We start from the raw sequence: 19,162 nt of genomic DNA, 5'->3' as shown, positions 1-19,162 counted from the left end.
CATGACCACCCCAAAGTCATCCAGAGGGCTGGATGGGGAATTGTGCTTTACAGATAGGATGGTACACCTCTCCTGTATCCTTCAGATCCTCCTGGCCACGCTTCTTCCAGCGCCTGCTGCTGGGCAGGGCCATGCACAGGCCCCTCCCCCTGGCCGGTACCTGTCGCCCCAAGGCACCCACCAAACCCCCATCAGTGTGCATGCACGGGAATCTGAGAAGCTGGGGGCAGTGCTGGGGATTGGTGCTCAGGGAGCCACCCTTGACCAGCAGGGACAGGAGCGATGAACAACCTTCCCTGCTCTTCTGTGGGAGGACCGTTCTGAGAAGAGGCTCATCAGCCCCTCAGAAGGCCCTGCAGTGGCCTCCATCTGTGGCTGGGTCCACCATACACCCTCGCGCCGAGACCTTCTGGGATCTTGTCTCAAATAAAGTACTTGCAAACCGGCCATTGCCTGAGGCTGCAGGGAAACCCAGGCTGAGACAGGCCCCAAAGTCAGAAGCAGATGCCCTAGAAGTCAGCCGGTTGGAGTCTGTGAGTTGTCCCCAGCATTAGGAAGGACAGGGCAAGCCCCCGTTCCATCTCATGGCATTCGGCGGCTCTTTATTTGCTTGTTCATCTAGACAATAGCTATGCCGCGATCGTACGCGCCGGGCCTGTTCTAGGAGCTGAGAATACAGCAGAAGTCACCCACTGCGTAAATCTATGTACAGGGTCAAATTCATGACATTGGTTTAAAGTCCTACCGATGGTAGTTGGTCAGATTGGTAAGTCACTGTGGATCCCTTAGGAAATGAGGAATTTGGACCCAGGTGGAGGGGGTGGTAGGGAAGAGCACTGACTCTTCAGGGCCAAGGATTCACGTGACAGTAGGTGGATCCCATCGTTACCTGGTGTCTGAGCATCTCGGCGTCCAGAGCGCAGCCCAGTGGACCCGTCCTCAAGCTGTCTCTACCCACAGGGTGGTGACCATCTGCCTGAGAGCTGTTGCCAACATCCTGGTGCTTCTCTCGCTCGCGGGGAGCATCTACCTCATCTACTTCGTGGTGGACCGGTCCCAGAAGCTGGAGCAGTCGAAGAAGGAGCTGACGCTCTGGGAAAAGAATGAGGTACCCACCGTGCGACCCGTGTGCGCCCTCCCCAAGGGATGCAAGAGCAGCCTGCCCTCTTTTTCCATGTTGTGCCTTAGGTAGGCTAGCTAGAAAAGTCTCCCCGGAAGAACTTGGTTCTCTTGTCCTACAGCACGAACTGCAAGGGCTTTGAGCCAGAGTGGTGACCCCAAGACCTGGCTGAATGGTTTTATTGGCCTCGATCGGGAATGGTTCTCATTCAACGTGGCCTTCAAGCGTTCATCCCATTGTTTACCTTTGGGTCTTGCCGAATGTGCTCGGCTGTTCTCACATGGTGCGTTTCCAGAAATGGACTTCCCCTGCGGACTGGCTACCATGCCCGAAAGGTTTCCGCGTCACGTGTCACAGTTGACCACGGGCCAGCTCTAGAACACTTGGGTCATTTCTGTTTTTCTGAATTACAAACAATGTTTCCCAAACCATGTTTGTTTGCTAAAAGATCTCTTCCCTTCGTGTATGTGAATACCCCATGACGGGAAATGGCCAAAAGGAGAGTTATGAACAGTCTTATAACTCTTAATATTTGCAATAAGACTACTGCGTTCGCTTTTCCTGCAAAGACTGGAAAGGCAGACGAAGCACGGAAGCCATCTCTCCGACCACTGTGGTGGAAAAGAGCATCATCCATGGGATCTGTAAAGCAAAGCGTGTAGGTGACATGATGCTTAGAGTTTATCCTCAACGTTCAGTACAATTGTTCAGAATCTGAGACCATATTAGGTTCTCTTTTCAGACCTCCTTCTATTTCATGCCAGTTAAGTGGGTTATGTAATTATGTGCTTGTGTGTTTGCAGATAGATCACGTTTTTAAGGGCTTATTCAGAAATTACATCTTTCTTTAGGTCTCACCTCCCCGTTACCAACAAAATGTCCTCTTTGGTTGCCCGAAGTGCAGACGAACAATAGCCAGGCATAATCCTCTAGATAATTCTCTTCCACACACAGAAAGAATATTCCATTACCTGTCAGCCCACCCCCTTTCCTATTTGTAATAGTTGGGGTCACCTCCGTCTGCCACCCAAGGTAAGCAGAACGGCAGGGCAGTTGGGAAATGTGGCCAAAATGCTCGTGAATCCCTAGGGGCAAGTGTGAGCATCTCGGATTAAGGACAGTGCCTAACAGGAATAAACCCATGACAAAGTGGCGGTGGCCTCTGGGAAACAGCTAACTGGCAGGGATTTGGGGGACGTTTTCTGTGTAGGAACCGCACAGCCCTCGGAGTGCCCGCTGACCGAATGGTAGACCAGGAGGCCGGTGTGAGGTAGGTGGGGCTGGGCCGGGGACCCCGGGACTCACGGCTGGCATGCACTCTCTCTCGGCAGGTGAGCGTTGTGGTCTCCCTGGTCACCATGCTGGCGCCATCAGCCTTCGATCTCATCGCCGCCCTGGAGATGTACCACCCACGAACCACACTGCGCTTCCAGCTAGCAAGGTACGACAGCCCTGTGGGAACTGCCACATGGTGGGGCCCTTGCGTGCCCGCCACGCTGGGAACCCACGTCCCTCAAGAGCCAGGCTTGCTTCGCTGCACCCCCCAACCTAGCATGGAGCTTCCCCTCTGGATGCATCTCAAGGAAAGCAGGATGCTCCAGGAAAGCGGAATGCCGCGGGGGAGAAAGGCAGGGGGTGGGGGGAGGAGGAGAGAAGGGGGGTGGGGAAAGAGGAGTGGACAGGATGGTGCCAGAACGGGGGAGGGGGACAGGACAGCAGGTGGTGCTGGAGGGCCTGACTGCATTAGCATGAAAGTGGCCAGGGGCAATTTGTCAATGAGGGGGTGTGGCCATGTCCCTTACAACTTTATTTACAAAAATAGGTAAGGCTAGGATGTGGCCTGAAGGCTGTCGTTTGCCATTCCCTGAAATCCAACTGTCATTTCAAAGGTAGGAAAACAGGACTAGAAAGAGCCAGGGGTCTGTGGAAACCTCCCCGCCCTGGGTGGCTCGGGGCTGAGATTCTCGAGATCCTCGTCAGCCCTTGGCTGGAACCTGGGTCTTCCTACTCTGCTCAGCACCGATCTTGACCTGATGGAGAAGCGTCTTCCTCAGCTCCTTCCTCACCAGCACACACTGGGAGGATCAATTCTATTATTGCATTTGTTCTAACAGCAATCCTATTATACAGATCGGTCTCGTTATTCACATTTAAAACTAGAGAAACAGAGGCATCAAGAGACGCACCCCAGACGAATGAGGGCTAATTCTGCTAATGAGAGCAAAACATACTATTTTAGTTCCATTAAGTCCCATTTAGTTCACCAGCCACCTGTGTCACCTTCTGTCCAAGACGCAGTGAGCACCAGACAGGAAAGAGGGAGCAAACCCTCCTGCTCTTCATCAGGCTGCATTTCTGCGCACACCAAGGGTCTGGCCCTGTGCTAGGGACCCTGAATGCAGAGAGGGACAGGCCCCGCTCGGTATGCAGGGAGTCACGGGGAGAGCCAGGGCCGGCCACAGCGATGCCCCCGAGGCCCTCAGCTCGCTCCCACGCAGGTGTTGGTCAGCCCTGCCCCTGTGGAATGACAGGGGGCACGCAAAGCTTCAACTTGGAGTCTTGTCCTCAGGATGAAGCTGCTCTCTCTTTTTCACCCACCTCTATTGGTTTCCTGACCCCCTAAATGCAAATCAGTGTCTGTGGGGGGTGTTGGTGAACCTGCCACTGTCCTTTCCCATCTCGCTGTCCCAGACACGTTTCTGATAAGACGCAAGGCTATGTCCTGGGAAATTCCATGATGCTTCCAAAGCCTTCCAGCTCCGAGGAGGGTGGCAGCGAGGAGGGTGGCAGCGAGGCTCGGATTGCTGGCCAGCGGATCCCACCTGCTCACAGCTGCCTGCAGCCCCCCAGAGCTGCTGACCGCTCAGCCTACATTTCACAAGCAGACCCCGAGATCCCGAAATTGTGTTCTGCCTTTCGAACCCAAGCAGCTCGCCTGCCCCTCCCCTCCATGTTTCAATCTACTTGTCCTTAGGCAGGGGTTATAATCATGTGCGCCTCACAGGGTTGTGAGAGCCTGCCTGGAAAGCCTCGTTAGACACCAGAACTCATGACACTTCAGAGTCCCGCTTCCTCAGCTCACACTCTTTCTGCAACACGAGCCGAGCATGGGCCGCAGTGGGCTCACCAGGGAAGGCTAGAAAGGGGTCCCCAGACCCCATCCGGCCCGACTATAGCAGGATGAGTTCTGGAATTCTGTATTTTTTAAATGCCCCCCACCCATGATTCTGAAGGAAACCAAGTGTGGCGGCCACTGGCTTAGCAAGACCATGAGAGTCCCTCCTGGCTGGTGGCACGTCTGGCCCGTGGGCTCTCGTGCGCGGTCTTGTATCTCGAGGGGGGCTTGTGCTTTCAGGGTCCTTGTGCTGTACCTGGGGAACCTTTACAGCCTGATCATCGCGCTCCTGGACAAAGTCAACAGCATGAGCACCGAGGTGAGTGCCTGTCCCGGGTGGAGGCCCACTCCCCCGCCTTGTAGCCACCCACGTGCACACATATGCACATGCACACACATGTGCATGTGTGTGCACACATGCACACACGTGCACATACGCACGTACACACGTGCACACGCACATACACACGTGCACACACGCACATGCACACGTACACATGCGCACATGCGCACACGCACACGTACACGCGTGCACACGCACACGTGCACATGCACACGCACACACATGCGCACACGCACACGTGCACACGTGCACACGTGCACATGCACACGTGCACACATACACGCGTGCGCACGCACATGCACACATGCGCACACGTACACGCGTGCACACGCACACGTGCACATGCACACGCACACACATACACACGCACACGTGTGCACACGCACATGCACACGTGCGCGTGCACACGCACACACATGCACACGCGTGCACATGCACACGCACACACGTGCACATGCACACACGTGCACACGCACACATACACATCAGGACCATCCCTGTGGACATCATCACCGCTGATACTTGCACTCCGTACACCACGTTCAAAACGCAACTCAGCTGTGGTCATCTCGAGGTAAAAAGAAGAGAAGTAGCCCCACCTCCAAGGTAAAGAAGCCAAGGCCGGGGTTTGGGGTGAGTGAGTGACCCTGCTGGGAGGAGAACCCGGGTCTTCTGAGTCCAGCTCTCCGTGACGGCGCCACCCCATTTCCGGGAGCTCCGTCAGGATAAGCTATCCGCAGCGATCACAAGTGAGCCCAGGAAGGGAGGCAGGCTGTGGAGTCATTTAGCAAATTGGGAGAAAATGAGTGCTTGTGGGGAACAGTGCAGAGTGGGTCCCCCACCCCACCCCGCAGGGGTTTTTGCTCCCATCCTACGGTAGTTTTGCAGCCCACAGTAAAGCTGCCCCCCCTGTGAGGGCATCCCACCGGCGGGGCGGGGCAGGTAGGGAGGAGCAGGTTTCCCAGAGCGTCACTTTCCAAAGGCTCACAGGGCAGAAGCGGCCTTGGAGACTAGCGGTTTTGGTGTCACACAGACAGGGTCCTTACCCGCCACTTGCCAGCAGACCCACCTGGAGTGTTCCCCTCGAGCCGGGCTGAGCTTCAAGCTCCTCGGTTGTAACGAGGGATGATGAGTCTGACCTGACGCACTTCTAAGGGTGAGAAGATACAGCAGGTGTCAACCTTGGACGGTCTCCGACACTCACTAAGGACCAATAAATACTGTCCGTCCTGACCCTGTGTTCATTGTCAGGGCCAGCTGCGAAGTGGCCATCCACCAAGCCAGAGCCTGGAAGAGAGGCGAGACAGATGGAGACAGAGAGACAGGGATCCAGGGAGAAAGAGAGAAAGGGAGAGAGAGATTATTCCCAAACGATGCAACGATATCCTTGGTTGGTGTCTGTGATGCTTGTTTACAAATATGTGGATGATCTTTTTTTCCTTCTTCCCTCCCTCCACAGGAAGCAGCTACCAAAAATAACACAAGCCACTGGATAGATTCTACCATCTTTGCCACCAGGATGGCCCCTGAAGAAGAGAAATGGTCCACAGCTGGGCCGGGGACAGGGCTCCCGAGAAACAGCACGTGGGCCCCAGAAGAGACCAGCATTCCAGCTTACACCTTGCCCCTCTCAGAGGCCAACAAGACCACCGTCTACACCCAGCGTCCACAAGACCAGTGCTGGGAGACATATGTCGGGCAGGTGGCTCCCTTTCTGCCTTATAAAGCCCCTCCTCCACACCCATCATCACATCACTTACTTCTGGAGTGTCATCCATCATCTCTGTTTTGTAGAAAAGGAAAGCAAGATTCAGTGAGGGTTTATGATTTCCTCAAATCAAGAGTAATAATCAGCACATGGACTCACACAGTGTGAACTATGTGCTGGCCCTGGTTTTTTGTTTTTTTAAGATTTATTTATTTTTGGGGGGGAGAGAGAGAGAGAGAACACAAGTGGGGACAGAGGCAGAGTGAGAGGGAGAATCCCAAGCCAACTCTGTGCTGAGTGTGGAGCTCGATGTGGGGCTCGATCCCGGGACCATGAGATCAAGACCTGAGCCGAAGTCAGGAGTCAGATGCTCAGCTGACTGAGCCACCCCGGCGCCCTTGCCGGCCCTGTTTTAAGGGCTTAGTCCTCATGAGAATCCTAGTATCCTCCTCATAGGCATAAATGCGGAAACTGAGGCTCAAGAGTTGAAGTAAGTTGCCCAAGGACACAGACAGTAGGAGCAGAAGGTCTGAACCCAGGCATCTGCTCCAGACCCTGTGTTCTGAACGGCTCTGCCTTTCTACCTTCTACACAGGATCTTGTGCAGAGACTCTCAGCCTGAGGTATTATCCCCTGAACTTGAACCACTGACCCCAAGTGGTCTCTCGTGGCTCGGGCTCTATCCTGGTTTCCCGAAAAGTTGGCCTCAGACATCGAAATTCAACTTCAAATTAACAAATATGTATTGAGCCCCTGCGATGTGCCAGACAGGAAGATGCGGCAGGGGGGGCCCGTGGCATTGGCAGAGGAGGGGGCCCTGCAGGAAGAGGTGGGTGGTGGCGAGCAGGACGTGGCAGCACTGGGGACGCTTTGTGTTCCAGGAGATGCTGAAGCTTTCCATCATCGACATGCTCTTCACTGTGGCCAGCATCCTGCTCATAGACTTCTTCCGAGGACTTTTCGTCCGGTACTTAAGTGACTACTGGTGTTGGGACCTGGAAAGCAAGTTTGTAAGTGAGATGCGGAGTCCCCTGGGGATCTTCCGATGGCTAGATTCCCCCTTTGCTGACATGGCTGAAACACAGGAGGGGGCAGGGGAGGGTGCACAGAGCTGAGTCTCCTTCTTGTTCTCACACTGTTTGCTAGGGCGATCTCTCCCTGTCCGTGGGAGCAAAGGATCCTCTGCATGTGACTATCATGACCTGGTTTGTGCAAAGAACCATGGAGGCTTTTTTTGATGCAAAAGTTCATTTTCTCTTGTAGCCTGAATACGGGGAATTCAAAATAGCGGAGAACGTGTTACATTTAGTCTACAACCAAGGAATGATCTGGTAGGTACCAAAGCTTCTTCTTATCTCTGCTTGCATCTCTTCTGGGCTAAGATTTTGATTTACTTGGTCTGGACGGGACATGCCTGTAATAAACAGCCATAAGAATCAGGAAGGACATAAACTGTTCCTAATGAAACCATTTTGTTGGCATAATGATTTTAGTAATGGCTTTCCCAGCATTTGCGGAAAGGAACGATGAAGGACATAGTCTGCATTTAGACCACTATTGGTCATTGCCAAAAAAAAAAAAAAAAAAAAAAAAAATCTGCACAAGAATCATTCGAATAAGCTGCTGGGGAGGGTCTAAGCTGGGAGGAGAGACTGCTGAGTCCTCAGCAGGAGACCCAGAAGTGACGTGTCACAGCCGGGACCAGGCCTGCCTTCAGCCCCCCACTCTCTGTCCCAAGCACCTCTATATTTTCACCGAGACACCAAACTATCCTCCAGACCAACAGAACCATCCCAGCATGAGGCCCGAAACGGGCAATCTGCTCATGCAGGCAACTCCTGGCCAAGGCAATCCTGTTTCTAAAGATGCTGAATACCCAAAGGGGGCCATGGGATCCACACATATGTGTCCGTGGGTGTGTGTGTGTGTGTGTGTGTGTGCACGGCAGGGAGCTCCCTGAGTCATCCCTCCACCCCTAGAGGGACCGTACGCAGTGCTGTTTGTTAAAATACAAGCAAGCAAAGAAAAAGAAGTTTCCATACTTCTCTTTTTGAATGCTCCATACATTTGGAAAACACAACTTCTCTTCATAGTCATTCAGCAAAATGTGGGGAGTAGAGAGGCATCAACTATATTTCTTCAATCAAATTCTATATCCTTAGAGTCCACTCCATTTTGCAAAATTTTCACAAATACAGTATTAAAGTAATGCATAACATGTATTTAATATTTGCTAGATATGAGGCACTTTGGTAACTACATTAATCTCACATCATCACAAGAGGAAAGGTGAGTATGATCCATAAGATACTTTGAGAGGGAGAAGCCACATTCGTATACCTTTTATTACAGTGTATCGTTATCATTGTTCTATTTTATTGTGAGTTGTTGTTAATCTCCCATGGCGCCTAATTTATACACTCAATTTTATCATGGGTATGTACTATGTACAGGGAAAACAGTCTCTATAGGGTTCAGCTCTCTCTGCTGTTCTGGACACCCACCCGGGGTCTTGGAATGAACCCCTGTAGAGAAGGGGGGACTACCGTACCGTTTTGTAAAAGCAAAAAAAGCAAAGATCCTCTTCGGATTTCTTTCTATTACCGAAAACAGGTCCTAAGGTCAGTCTGTCATAAAAGCAGAGTGGCGTAACGCAAACTTTCAGACAGTGGGGTCAGCCGTAGTCACCCCTCGCCAAGAGTAGAGGGAGAGATGAGCTCAGGGTACGCAGGTGCACAGGGGATGCTCTACAAGGGGACCCCGGCTGGAGGGCTAGGGCCGCACACCTCTCTGCGGCTTCTCTAGGTCTTCAGGCATAGGGTAGAAACCCCAAAGTCTCAGACCCGCGATGTGCGGGAGGAGGCCGGATGCTAACCAGCCTTCCTCCATGGCTCCAGGATGGGGGCTTTCTTCTCCCCATGCCTCCCCGCATTCAACGTCCTCAAACTGATCGGGCTCATGTACCTGAGGAGCTGGGCTGTGCTGACCTGCAACGTGCCTCACCAGCAAGTGTTCCGAGCCTCCAGGTCAGTGAGAAGCAAGTCTGCCCCACACAGAGAACGTAGGCCATCCGCACCCTCTTCACTCGCGGGGCGACCTCCAGCACGGGGCTCTCCCAGCGGCCTGCCTCTCAAGCTCTTGTCTGTCCCCCCATTTTATCTCCTCCCCGAAGCCATTTCCAATGCCCTGCCCACGGATCGAATCATTACCTGCCCCCCCTTTTTTTAACTTTTTACTGGTTTAATAACCATTTAGAAAATGCACAAGGCATAAATGTCCATTTTGATGGATGTTCACAAACTGAACACATGTAACCAGCACCCAGATCAAGACGCGGAACAAGAATAACACCCAGAGCCCGCCCCCCTTTGTACTCGATTCCACTTACTACAACTTCTGAGGGCATTAGTGGTCCCCAGTTCTTTCCTTTACTTAAATGGAGGTGCACACACTCCGGGGTCTTTTGTCTCAGGCTTCCCTCCCTCAGTATTGTGCTGGGGAGACTCAGCTCATGGAGGAAACACCCCAGTGTCTTTATCCACACTCCTGTTGGTAGGCACATGGGTTCCTCCCCGCTGTTGGCTGGAAAGGATAATGTTGCCTTGAACAGGCTCCTCGGCGTCTTTGTTGGGGATACGCTCGGGGTGCTGCGGTCGGCTCGCAGGGCGCTTGTGCTTTCATTTTAGCCATTTTGGTGAATTCATCACACACTTTGAACACATCGATCAGAGCCCTGTTGTTTTATTTTGACATAATAGTTATTTCTGTGGGTTTGTATCAGTGGCTTTCAAACTTCTGACCATGAACTGCTTACATGACAATGTATTTATATTTTATCAGGTGGCCAGGATGCAAGTACAGGCATACGTTTATACATATGTATAGGCATATGTTTTTATATATTTTACATGTGCATGCATATATATATTTATATGTGTGTATATACACACATATATAAATGAATATAAATATATACACACCCACTATATATAGTATGTATGCATATTCATTATATTCATTCATATATATACATATATAGGGGACATAGAGAAAGTTTCACAAATTAACAATTAACGTTCACCTGCTTACTACCTTGTATGTGCTCTGATATTTTCTATTCTCTTCTAGTCCAGTCTATTTCACTAAAGAGAGAGAGAGACACACAGAGACAAAGAGCGCTAGCTGACCATCTCTAGATTGACCGCCCATCCTCTTTCCAGAGCTGTGGGCGGGGCCTTGCACACCCAACAGATCGGAGCCATCCTTGGGGACACCTGGGCAGCCAAGTTCCCTGATACCAGCGTAGAGCTCAGGGCCCAGGGCTTAATCAGGCAGAACAATCACCCTGAGCAGCCAGGCAGAGAGGATAAGAGGTTGGGCAAAAACCACATCCAAGTGAGAGAGGAGCCTGACCATCCTCAGACATAGGAGACAAGTTCAAGGCTGGGAACAGGAGGGGGGACCATCAGGTAGGGACCCAGGTGGATGGAGGAAAGGTTCTAAGATTTTTCAATGAGTCAAGCTTATATGGGGATGACCAAGGGTTTGACACTCTCTTGGTTTGAGGTGGACAGGTACTCGGCAATGGTTTAGTAGATGAACAGGCAGGGCTGGACCATCTATGAAGTCCCTTTGGGCACCCATTTCTAGTTTGCTAAGCTGCCAGCAACCCTACGAGAGACCCTTTCCTAGGTAACAGCGGGAGGAAGGCTTTTCTGTTCGTAACGAGTCAGAGGTATGGTTTTGGTGTTGGTTCTCCGGCATTGATAATGTAGTTATCAAAGTGCCTGATATGCATTATCATCGGCAGCCGGCCACAGAAGGGACTCAGCACGTGGCACGCGGTTTCTTTGCAGATCCAACAACTTCTACCTAGCGATGCTCCTGTTCATGCTCTTCCTGTGCATGCTGCCAACGATTTTTGCTATTGTTCGGTACAAGCCGTCTCTAAATTGCGGGCCGTTCAGGTAAGTTATTTGGTTCTGCCTGCCCTGCCTGGGGCGACAAACGGCTCTAGGGGAAGGGCCCCTGCATGGAAACGAATTCCCTTCCTGACTGATAGAACAGGTCAGCAGCAGAGAAAGAGCTCGAACCCACAGCTGGTGAATCCAAGACCTGCTCTTTCCTTGACAGCAGGCTGCCCTCAGAGAGGCTCACCTCTGTGCTCATCTCGAAAAGATACAGCTCATTTAAGCGACAGGGGCAGGGGCATGGCTCCTGGGCTACAGAGAAATCCATCCGCTCAGATAGCCCATGTCACTTCTGATTCTATGTTATTTATCTATCCGCATCAAGGTAGCGATTTCTAGACGTCTCTACCTAGCATTTGCTTTAGGTCAGTTTCGAAACTATATGCGACATTTAGAGGCTAGGTTTGTATACATTATTAAACACACACACACTGGGATCACTGACTCCCCCTTCAAATCTAGTATCAATCAATTAGTTCCTATAAAATCTTCTTAGGAGTGTTATGTATCTTTCACATCGGGGTGTAACTGACTTTGAGGACTGGACCTCTAGCCCTATAGCTGTTTCTTGATGGATCTGCCGCATCCTTCTGCTCAGAGCGATCCAATCTGGAGCTATGTCTTTTCTCGCAGCGGACAGGAGAAAATGTATGATATCGTGTCAGAAACGATCGAGAAGGACTTCCCCGCATGGTTTGGCTCCATGGTGGGCTACGTCAGCAGCCCAGTGGTTATCCTGCCGGCTGTGCTCCTGCTTTTGTGAGTACCGCGCACGATCTCCCAGCCAGCTTGGCCAACAAAGGAGCGCTGCTTTTCAATAATTACGGAAAATCTATGACTTCGTTGCCAAGTCACGTACAGAGCCTGATGATCCAGGCAGGGACTGGATCACACAGGAGCCGGGGAAGTTCGGGGGTCCTGATTCCTCAGCCACGTTTGGGCAATCGCTGGGGCCAGGACAATGGGGCTGCACGTCATTACCATGGTCCCATTGGACAGAAGTTGCAATAATCTCAGAAAGGGGTTTTACAAAGCAGCTGAGTAGCTTCTGCTTGTTTTTGACTTAGAGGAAACATAGCAGCGCATGGGTCCAGCACTCATAGCATGATGCACTGTAAAACGTCCCTCCCGTCCCCACCCCTTCCTTATCCTTATGACCCTGCAGAAGTCCAGGTCAGGGGAGGTCGCTGGGAAAACCAAGAGGAAGAAGGAAAGCAGCACCCTCCTGATGCTGGCCGGCTCGAGCCCTCACTCACACCTTCCTCCCTGAGGGTGGGAGTGGGGTGGTTCCCCCACATGGAACCTGGGGACCTCTGGTTCCTGCCCACCAGCCTAGCAGGGAAGGTGCCCTGAGCCCAGACCCCGGCTGGGGCTCACTCATGGCCCATGCTCTGTTCCAGCATGCTCATCTATTACCTTCAGAGCATCGCAAGGTCCTTGAAGCTCAGCAACCAGCAGCTCCGAATGCAGATCCAAAATGCAAGTATCGGATCATCTTTGCCTTGTCCTGTGTGTCAGCCACACGGCAGGTCTGGCCAGCAAGGGAATGCGGGTGAGGTCCTGTTTCCAAATCACGATGAGTCTTGGCCACCCCGGGGGCGTAAGGCCACGCCTCCCCCAGGCTCTGCAGAGTTATTTCTAAGAACACCCAGGGACAGGTCCCATCTGCCCAGGAACTAACAGACTCCTGCTTTTCCTATCCCAGGGGCTTTGCTGATGCCCTGAGCACTTTGGCACCCTCTCGTGGCTGCCCCAGCCTGTGTCAACCTGGACATCTGAGCCCACCCACTCTGCTTGGACCCAAAGACACAACTTTTTCATGACTTTTAGACTCTGGTCGTCATTATCCTCTCTACCACCTGGGACTGCGCTCTCAGAACGGTCAGAGGGAGACCAGTAGGTCCAGTCTCTGCACACCGCGGCCCCCCCGCCCCCTGCCACACCACACCAGGCCAGGACAGGGGGAGGCAAGGGAAGCACCAGCCCTCAGGCTCATGGTGACCCTGCCCCACAAAGCTGGGAGTGGGTGTGTCCCTTGCCTCACCCCAGTCCCAGAACTCTGTGCAAGAAATATCTGCCTTTTTCAGTTTTTGAAAGCATAACTCCATGAATATCAATTCATGTAAAGAAACAGTTCCAGAAGCAATCAAATAAGAAATGAATTTGGAGGGGCAAAGGGCATTTTTGGGGAAACATACATTTCCCATGTTGTCGATCTATACTTTCTCTTTTGTGTTTCAGGTTAACCATACTGGCAGAGTCTAAACATGGTCTAAAAATAAAACTTGCTAGGTAAAACTTCAGCTCTTGGGTGTCAGCATTATTCATTCAAGTAACAGGTCTGAGTCCCGAGTATGCTGTCCCCAAGTGACAACAGGTGTAGGGACATGACGTATGACATATAAATCTCCCCCCACTCTCCACCCAAGATTAGTATCATTATTTCTTCCTGCTATATCCAAAACAAACATATGCTTATCATTTGTATTTTAGGCCAGATCTGAAGATAAGAAGAAGGTTGCCCAAATGGTAGAAGGTAAGTAAAAACAGAAATGCCAGGTGTCTCAGTCAGTGACTATATTTAAAAACACAGCAGTTCATGGTATACCACCAATGATAAACTGTGGTTTTCACAATTAACTAGGCACAATAAAACAAAATCTAGGGTTATAAATATTGGCTTAAGTTTACAATTTTTACATCATACCCAGGCCTGTGAATAACACCAAAACATGTCTGAAAGCAGAAGGAAGTTTTGAGGTAGGGGAGAAAAAGAAACCCAGAAATCTGGAGAAAACCCCTAAGAATGCCCTTGTCTTGTTCACTTTTGTGTCCTTCTCAGTGGCCATTCCTTCCTGGCAAGACCCCTCCCCAAGTCTCCACCCCAGGGTCCGGCCTCACGAGGGCATGCCCCTCCGTCCCCCTCCCGCACGCAGGGCAAGGCCAGATGGGCACACCCAGCCACCAACACAGGGGGCACACCTGCTCTATCCCAATCCTCCAGCAGCACCTGGACAAACTGGCTCCCACCCAGGCTCCTTGAGGGAAGAGGAAAGAGCCTCCTGCAGAAAGAAGGAAAACAGAAAGCAGAAGGCTGGTGTGGCCGGAAGGGAGGCAAGTGGGCGGGGATAGCTCGAGGGAAACTCAGCTGCCCCTGGAGCCCCTAAGAGACCCCCGTATTGCCCAAGGGAGGGGTGTGTCTGCACGTACACACACTTGTTTGCAGACCCAGCAGCTGGAAGTCAGCACACGCTTGCTGCTCCATCAGCCTGCATGGGTCACCCCCCGCCCTCACATCCCACCCTCCTCCTGCAGCCCGAATCCAAACCCAAGAGGAAAGCAGCATGAGGCTGCCAAAGGACAGTGACCCCAGCAGCCGGCTGTCCTCGGCTCACTCGGTGGCGCCCCAGAGCAATGGCACTCTGGTCAATTTGGACTCATCCAGCAGCAAGAGAGGCGGGGGGGAGACCGCCGCCCAACGCACACCCCCGAGTCCCCAGTCAGGCCTCGGCAGCCCCAGCGCACCTCTTCCTGGCACCTCCAAATGCAGGCCAGAGCAGCACATTAACAGGTGAGCTGACCCTCTGCACGGCAGGAAACCCACCTCCCCAGCCGTGACACCTGCCAGGGAAGGCCCAGGGCCGTAAAGTGCAGGATAAGGAGCCCTTAGGGATCTGAGGGTCTCAGTGGTTTCAGGGGGCCAGGGCCATCCGATTCCAGTTCTGCCAGAAGGCCCCGGGGCCAGTGGCTATGAGAAGAAATGGGGGGACAAAGTGTGTCCAACAGGACATTCTTCCTCCTGGGCCTTCTGCCAGATAACCTCTAAGCCAACGTTCCTGCCAACCTAGGGTATGTATTTCTATAGCCCAAGGGGGGGAAATGCCTTTTATAATTGTTTTTTATTATTTTTTAACTTCACAGTGGCCATAGTATTGGCAAGATCTTTTATATTTTAGTTCTAGGCTGGCCAAGTTAGTGGCAAGATCGCTCTGTATTACATGGGGTCAGTTGTCTCGGCTTTACTTGCACATACAACATGGGTGGAACCCTGGGTCTCCTTCATGGAGGTGGGGCTTCTGGAAGGATGCACTGACCCGAACTCACATAGAAAATTGTATCGGATCTGAACGTGACACAGTGACTGCCATACGGATAAAATACAGGGGTTATGGTATGTTGGGGTCTTGGCTTTTTTCTTAAAGACAATGGCTAGGTTAACAGAGGACTGGAAATCTTGCTATAGGAGGGTTGTCTTCGTGTATCTGTGGGGCCTTGACAAGGAGGAGGGACTCCGTTCCTTCGGGTGGGCGGCCCGGGCAGCCGGACAGCTAGGTGCCCAGCAGAGATGGTGAGGGGCAGCGCTCCTAACAGGCGCTCCACAAATGTTAGTCCCACTACGTGCTCCTGGACGAAAGGGGGCTCCCTCGTGAAATATATTAGCAAACCCCCTATGTCCTACCCCCTCCATGGAGAGTCACCATGCACATCATTCCATGAAGGGCTCTGAGAATCCCAGGAGTAAAGACATCTGTGTAGCCGCGTTCCCCAAACGCTCCCGCGCGGCCATCCGCAGAACCCGCGTTAACGGGTTGGGACGTGGGCCGGCGAACAGGCCAAGGGCGCCGCTGCCCCCGCTCGCCGCACTCACAAGGCACGGGGCTTGGCCAGCACCAAGGGCACAGGGGCCTCACCACCTGTCTTACAGGTGTCTGCGTGGTCGGAGCGCGAGCGCAGGTGACCGGCACCAGGACAGGTCCTGCTCCCCCGGGATGCGGACGAAGCACGCTGAAGTTGTGCGCTCAGAACCTCTTTTCCGAAGAGACTTTCAGCAGATCGACCCCCCTCTTCGTGGACCGGGGCTCTCGGCCGTGGTGCCGCTTGGTCCCAGGTCCTGCGCCCCCAGATACTACATCATTAATGAACGAGACTCTCGCCAAAAAATCCATCCCACTTTCTGGCCAGAGAGACATTTCAGGATGGATGCCTTAGGGGACATGGTGATGTGCCCCAGGACCACGCGACAAGGTGTGTCCTGGGCCCCCCAGCAGGGGCACTCTCCACAGCTGAGCGAAGAAGAGGAGGATGCCCCGAGGAGAGAGTTGGTTCAATGGTCTCTCCACCCCCAGTCCCTGAGAGGCCTCCAAGGGGCTCCTCATTTTTATGCTGGCGACAGGTCGGAAAGTCAGACCCTGGTTCCCGAGCACCAGGGAAGGATGCACTTCAAGTCCTGGGATGATAGCTTTGAGGCTCCACTCGACAGGCCGGTGTATGGGCACAAAAAGCCACGCTCCCGGAATTTCCAGTCTGCACAGCACCCCCCAAAGCTCAGAGGCAAGCCCAAGGTGGAGCCCTCCCTCACCGAATCTGATTCCACGTCGGCGGCATCCAGCAGCGACCAGCAGAATGGCAGCAATGACCAGTACCTCCAGGTCACCCCCAGCCAGGCCAAATTCCGCAGGTCTGCTGGCCAGCTGGGCAGGAGGAAGGCCATCTCCAGGCAGGAGCTGGTCGCGGATCTGAACGACCTGATTTGTTCCAACGTCTAGGGGCTTCTTCTGGTGTCGCAGTCACAGAATCGGTCCCCGCCTTCCGGATGGAGACACGAACCCACAGCCCTGAGACAGGACCGCAACACCCCCTTCTCCAGCAAGCGCCTGCCAGTGGGCTGTGTCCTGGGGCTCTTTGTGGCCAGCGCCTCTGGAACACTAGGCTGTCCTTTCAAAAACGTCCATCCTTTTCCTCCATTCCGGGTGGCCACGAATCATAGGCAAGCCAGACAGCTCATCCGGATGGCAGAGCCCCTTCCGAGATGTCTGCGTCCGTCATCCATCCCATGTGTGTGCACCACTTGGACCGCCGTGCCTGGGACATCTGTTTCAGCACACAGGGACTCAGTCCTCCCCGATAAGCACCCGGGACTGACGTGCCTGCCCTTCAAGATCTCACAGTGCTTCATTAGTTCACGTGAATCATCGGTTTTTGGAATGGCAGGAGTAACTAAAATTGAAGAGCTTAGTACACTGTCTACCACCTGTTTGTACATCCGTATTAATGAATCAGAACAGCTGTATAGGAGGTCCCAGAATCCCCGAGGCTTATTGGTTCCTTTAACGGGGAAAGATGGGACTCAAGCTGGTTTCAGGCTTCGCTGGACCTGGGGGTCAAACACCTTCAAGATCCTCTGTCTTTTCGCCTGTAGGCTCTCCTTGTTTGTTGACCTCATTTTCTCCTGATGACAACAGGCTTCCTCCAGGCAGTAGGTGGAAGAGGATTTCAGAGCCATGAGTAATGGAAGGCTTATGCCGCCCGGCCGAGGAGCCCAGGGAAAGAACAAGGTGTCCCTCCCCACCTCCCACGATCTTCACCTGTGATAATGGCTGGCTCGCCTCCCGCGGGTGCTGGACAGGGTTCTGCAGGAGCGTGGGTGGCTCTGCTGTGGTCAGCTGAAGGGCACCCCCTAGTCCCGTCTCCAGGATCCCTCTTTCCACTCTAAATTGCACCTTTCACGTTTTCTCTCCTCCACCAGACTGAGTGCCTGTGGAACAAAGCGCTGTCTGTTCCTTTCTGCACCCCCAGCCACTGACACATCCTGGATAGTGTGCTCCTTTTCTACCACTGCATAATGGCTCAGAGCAACGTGCATTAACATCTCGCACTTTCTGTGGGGGGGGGCGGTGCAGACACAGCCTAGCTAGGGGCTCTGCTCCGGGTCTCAGGCAAACCGTCGCCAGGCATCTCCTCTGAGGTGAGCGGTCCCCTTGGGAGCAGCTCACGTGCTTGTTGGCAGAATTCATTTGCCTGAGGCTGTGGGAGGTCCTCTGCTCCCCTGCTCTGTGGCCCGCTCCCCAGCATGGCTGCCCGCACCTTCAAGACCAGCAAGAGAAGGCCCCTTCAGCTCTGAATCTCCTTTTCCGGGGAAATCCTGGACGCTCTTGTAAAAGACCCCACCGGATCAGGTCAGGCCCACCCAGGATCATCTCCCTTTCCATTACTTCAAAGTTAACTGCTCAGAGACCTTAATGACATCTTCAAAATCAGTTCATCTTGACCATATAACAGAACCTAATCATGGGAGTGAAATCTCATCCCATTCGCCAGGGTCAGCACACTCAGTGGGAGAGTACACGGGGAAAGCACGTCAGGGAGCCAGAATCCTGGGGGCCGAGTCCGAATGCTGCCTAACGCAGATACCTGTTGAATGTCAACGGGTAGGTGAATGAATGAATGCACTATACTAATGAATGAATCACAGATGACAGGGGGATAGGATTACTATCCAAGATCTAATGCCAATTCTATTTTTTTTAAAAAGATTTTATTTATTTATTTGAGACAGAGAGAATGAGAGAGAGAGCACATGAGAGGGGGAAGGGTCAGAGGGAGAAGCAGGCTCCTTGCTGAGCAGGGAGCCCGATGCGGGACTCGATCCAGGGACTCCAGGATCATGACCCGAGCCAAAGGCAGTCCCTTAACCAACTGAGCCACCCAGGCGCCCGATCTAATGCCAATTCTAACCAGAAAGGAAAGTTCGGTGTAAATAATGTCGCTCTAAAAGTAGACACACACGAACACTCCTCCCCAAATTCATGACAAGGTGCGCACCTATCGTTAACGTATGTTGGGGGGGTCGCAGTCTGCTCAGGAAGAAATGTTCTGCCACGCCAGGGGAACACGTGTTTGTGATGGAGCACCCACCGCAGTGGGATGAGGGTCCCCTCTTCCAGGTGCTTGGTCTGCGGCTGAAGCTCAGGCTCCCTGGGACACTGAGACACGCTTTGGAAAGACCCAGCTCTGCCTCTGGGCACCTGCAGGAGCACCTGGGGAGGCCCTCCGCCAGGACTAGAGGACAGGCATGCCCTGCATCATTCCTGAGGGCACACGAATGTTGCCAACACACCCACACCCA

The 19,162-nt window shown here is 52.9% G+C and overlaps 1 protein-coding gene across 1 annotated transcript in view; it reads left to right on the top strand.

The window, feature by feature from the left end:
* TMC3 (transmembrane channel like 3) overlaps positions 1-16,841 on the top strand; it is a 35,005-nt gene extending 18,164 nt beyond the window's left edge. Inside the window, exons 10-22 of the mRNA XM_045901840.3 lie at positions 961-1,108; positions 2,452-2,561; positions 4,476-4,554; positions 6,038-6,280; positions 7,168-7,296; positions 7,550-7,617; positions 9,184-9,312; positions 11,143-11,253; positions 11,890-12,015; positions 12,657-12,735; positions 13,750-13,792; positions 14,572-14,827; positions 15,962-16,841. Of these exons, the coding sequence (XP_045757796.1) occupies positions 961-1,108; positions 2,452-2,561; positions 4,476-4,554; positions 6,038-6,280; positions 7,168-7,296; positions 7,550-7,617; positions 9,184-9,312; positions 11,143-11,253; positions 11,890-12,015; positions 12,657-12,735; positions 13,750-13,792; positions 14,572-14,827; positions 15,962-16,802 (2,362 nt within the window). The 3' untranslated portion in view covers positions 16,803-16,841. The remainder of the gene's footprint in view (positions 1-960; positions 1,109-2,451; positions 2,562-4,475; positions 4,555-6,037; positions 6,281-7,167; positions 7,297-7,549; positions 7,618-9,183; positions 9,313-11,142; positions 11,254-11,889; positions 12,016-12,656; positions 12,736-13,749; positions 13,793-14,571; positions 14,828-15,961) is intronic.
* Positions 16,842-19,162: the final 2,321 nt, after the last annotated feature.

The sequence above is a fragment of the Mirounga angustirostris genome, unplaced genomic scaffold (genome assembly GCF_029215605.1).
Source record: "Mirounga angustirostris isolate CCGP_5_RB_7025 unplaced genomic scaffold, mMirAng1.0.hap1 SCAF_9, whole genome shotgun sequence".
Lineage (NCBI taxonomy): Eukaryota > Metazoa > Chordata > Mammalia > Carnivora > Phocidae > Mirounga > Mirounga angustirostris.
The sequence above is the reverse complement of the archived record's forward strand: the minus strand, read 5'-3'. Positions and strand labels throughout refer to the sequence as shown.